Here is a 2,616-nt window from a genome sequence, read left to right on the forward strand (position 1 = left end):
GACCGGAGGGGGCCCGCAGAAAGGCACTTACCCAGCTCATCTGGGAGGAGGGCGGGGCCGTGCACGAATCGGGGCCCCCCCTGCGCGGCCACCGCAAGCCCTGCCGGCCGGTGCGCGGCCGCCGTCCGTCCTCGGGACGTCAGGTCCTCCTGGCGGCGGGCGCTCCGCTGGCCCGGGACCGCTGGCGGTCGTACCTCACGGACACGATGAGGAAGAGCAGGAGGGTGGCCCCCTGGATGGCGGCCAGGAGGAAGAAGTAGTAGTTCAGGTGACAGCCGTTAATGTTCCCTGCGGACACGGGACAGAGAGAGGGCGCCGTTACCGCGGGTCCCCAGCAAGGTCAGGGGGCTTTCAGCTGCCGTTACTAAAAAAACAAAAGGAAAGAAAAAGAGAGAGAGCCCCACGTGTCTGTAAGTGAAACTACGCAAGCGCCCTGAGGCCGGCTGCGTGTCCACCACGGGCCCGGGTGGGGTCCCTGGTGTCACTGTGGCCCCTCACACGTCTGTCCCCTGGAAGACGGAGGGTGAGGACCGGGGCACTGCAGCGACAAGCCCCATTTCTGTCCACGACCTCAGGGGAATCCGGGCAGGGGCTGAAGAGAAGCATCCGACAGGGTGAGTGAGGGGAGTGTCCACAGACGCAGCAGGAAAAATGTCAAGACTCTTTTTTCCTTTGAAGTTTCTCCAGCGTGGAAAGATCAGGGGTAGGACCCCACCATGTCCCTGACCCCCAGAAGCCCCTGGAAGCCCCTAGAAGCCCCTGGAAACCCCCGGAAGCAGATGCGTGACCGCGCGGTGTTTCCTTCCTGTCGTTTCCTGCAGTGCCTGCCCCTCAGGGTCCGAGGTCACCTCCCCCGGGAACGGCCGGTTAGTGCAGAGCCGCTGTCCTGCGGGACGGCAGGAAGGTGACCCACGGGAGACGACCTCCATGCTGGGTCCTGTGGTGATGCACCTGCCACTTGGGTCTGGAATCCGGACACTGACCAACGCCACAAAGGACACCAGAACATGCCTGGACAGCACGTCCAGCTGGGGGCTCCCGGACACAGACCCTCAGGAGCCAGGGCCCACGGCTGGCCCTCCGCACTACAGGAAGGCAGCGTTTTCAAGTGTTCTCCCACGAACGTGCAGGTGTCAGCGTCCTCGAGGGACACAGGTGCGACCTTGACCCCAGGAGCTAACGTACCTGATGCTCCACTCTGCCCCCAGCACTAAGTGCAGCATTTTATGTGCAAGGTCCCCTTTAGTTCCCAGTACATCCCGAGGAGGCGGCGGGCACAGACCGGGGAGCTCGGCCAGCCAAGTTCAAATCCAAGTGGCCTGACGATGGGGCCGTCCCTCATCCCCAGACAGGGGCAACATGGGACCCCAAGGACCGTGTCATCACGAGGAGACGTGCGGGAACTGCGCCCGGCACTGTGCCCAGCACACACACAGGCGTCCCCGCCGCCGGGCACCGCAACCGCCCGCGGCCCACAGGCGGGCCCAGGACCACACCCCCCACCGGCGGCCCTTCCACGGAGAACCAGGCGCCCGAGGCGCCGCCGACCACAGCCCCCCACCGTGGAGAAGCAGGGGGTGTGCACCACATTCAACGGCGCTTGTACGGAAACACCAGGGCCCCGCAGCCGATGCGGACTGATCCCGTCACCGTGGCCCACGGGGTCCCTTCCCCTTCCGCCCTGGGCCACCGCCTGAGCAGGCCCACTCGCCTCTCACCAGGTGAGCGCGTGCACTTGGTCTCGCGGGCAAAGCAGCTCTGACCGTCACAACACGGAGGCTGCGCTCCGGTCCCGCAGCGTCTCAGGAAGCCTGTGTGCATGTCTGTGCGTGTGCTCCCACGTTTCTGGAGAATTCTCACGCACACGGGCTGCGGAGAGCACGCTCCCGCACGTGGACTGGTTTGGGCAGGGCTCCGGGGACACCCAAGCGTCCGCAGACAGGAAGTGCGGCAGCCGCGGCGGCCTCGCATCCGCGCAGCCAGACACGGTCCTTGTCAGAACACCAGTGACGTCACTCCACGTGCCGAGTTTGAAAGAGAACCTCTCCAGAGCAAAGAGCCCCTTACAGCTTCCGGAGCTCCGGGCGGCCCGCGGCGGGACTGCTGCTGCGCTCCCGGCAGGGCGCCGTGGGGGCGAGGGAGGCCCTCGGAGACGGCGTCACCCCTACGAGCTATCGACCCGGCTTTCTTGGGCCTCTTCACAGACTCTGGGAGGCTGAACTGGGGAGGGGGCACTGCTGGGCCCCAGAGAATCGGCCTCACGCGGGCCCCGGACACGGGGGGAGAACCAGCCACCTCACTGCCAACGACCTCGCAGCGGCCGCAGGAGAGCCCTGCTCGGTGGCCTGTGACAGGCCCGTCCCCTGTCCCCCTCGAGGAGTGAAGGACCTGCACACGCAAGCGTGGAAGGGAGCGGCCGGCTGCGGGGAAGCCTCCTGAGATGCCCTGCGCTCTGGGCCGGAGGAGGAGCGTCTGGAACCGCGCGCTCGAGGCTGGCGCAGCCCTAGGAGTCACGCTGGGCCCAGCGCCCCAGGTCCACGCCCCAGGTCCACGCCCATGAGTCCGCGCCCCAGGTCCGCGCCCCAGGTCCACGCCCCAGGGCCCGCGCCCCAGGTC

At 67.0% G+C, this 2,616-nt stretch overlaps 1 protein-coding gene across 1 annotated transcript in view; it reads right to left on the reverse strand.

Moving 5' to 3' along the window:
* The window catches only part of SLC15A4 (solute carrier family 15 member 4), a 22,760-nt gene that overhangs the window by 903 nt on the left and 19,241 nt on the right, over positions 1-2,616 (reverse strand). The window contains exon 9 of the mRNA XM_029921634.1: positions 101-288. Within this exon, the coding sequence (XP_029777494.1) occupies positions 140-288 (149 nt within the window). The 3' untranslated portion in view covers positions 101-139. The remainder of the gene's footprint in view (positions 1-100; positions 289-2,616) is intronic.

Source organism: Suricata suricatta, chromosome 14, assembly GCF_006229205.1.
Source record: "Suricata suricatta isolate VVHF042 chromosome 14, meerkat_22Aug2017_6uvM2_HiC, whole genome shotgun sequence".
NCBI classification, from domain to species: domain Eukaryota; kingdom Metazoa; phylum Chordata; class Mammalia; order Carnivora; family Herpestidae; genus Suricata; species Suricata suricatta.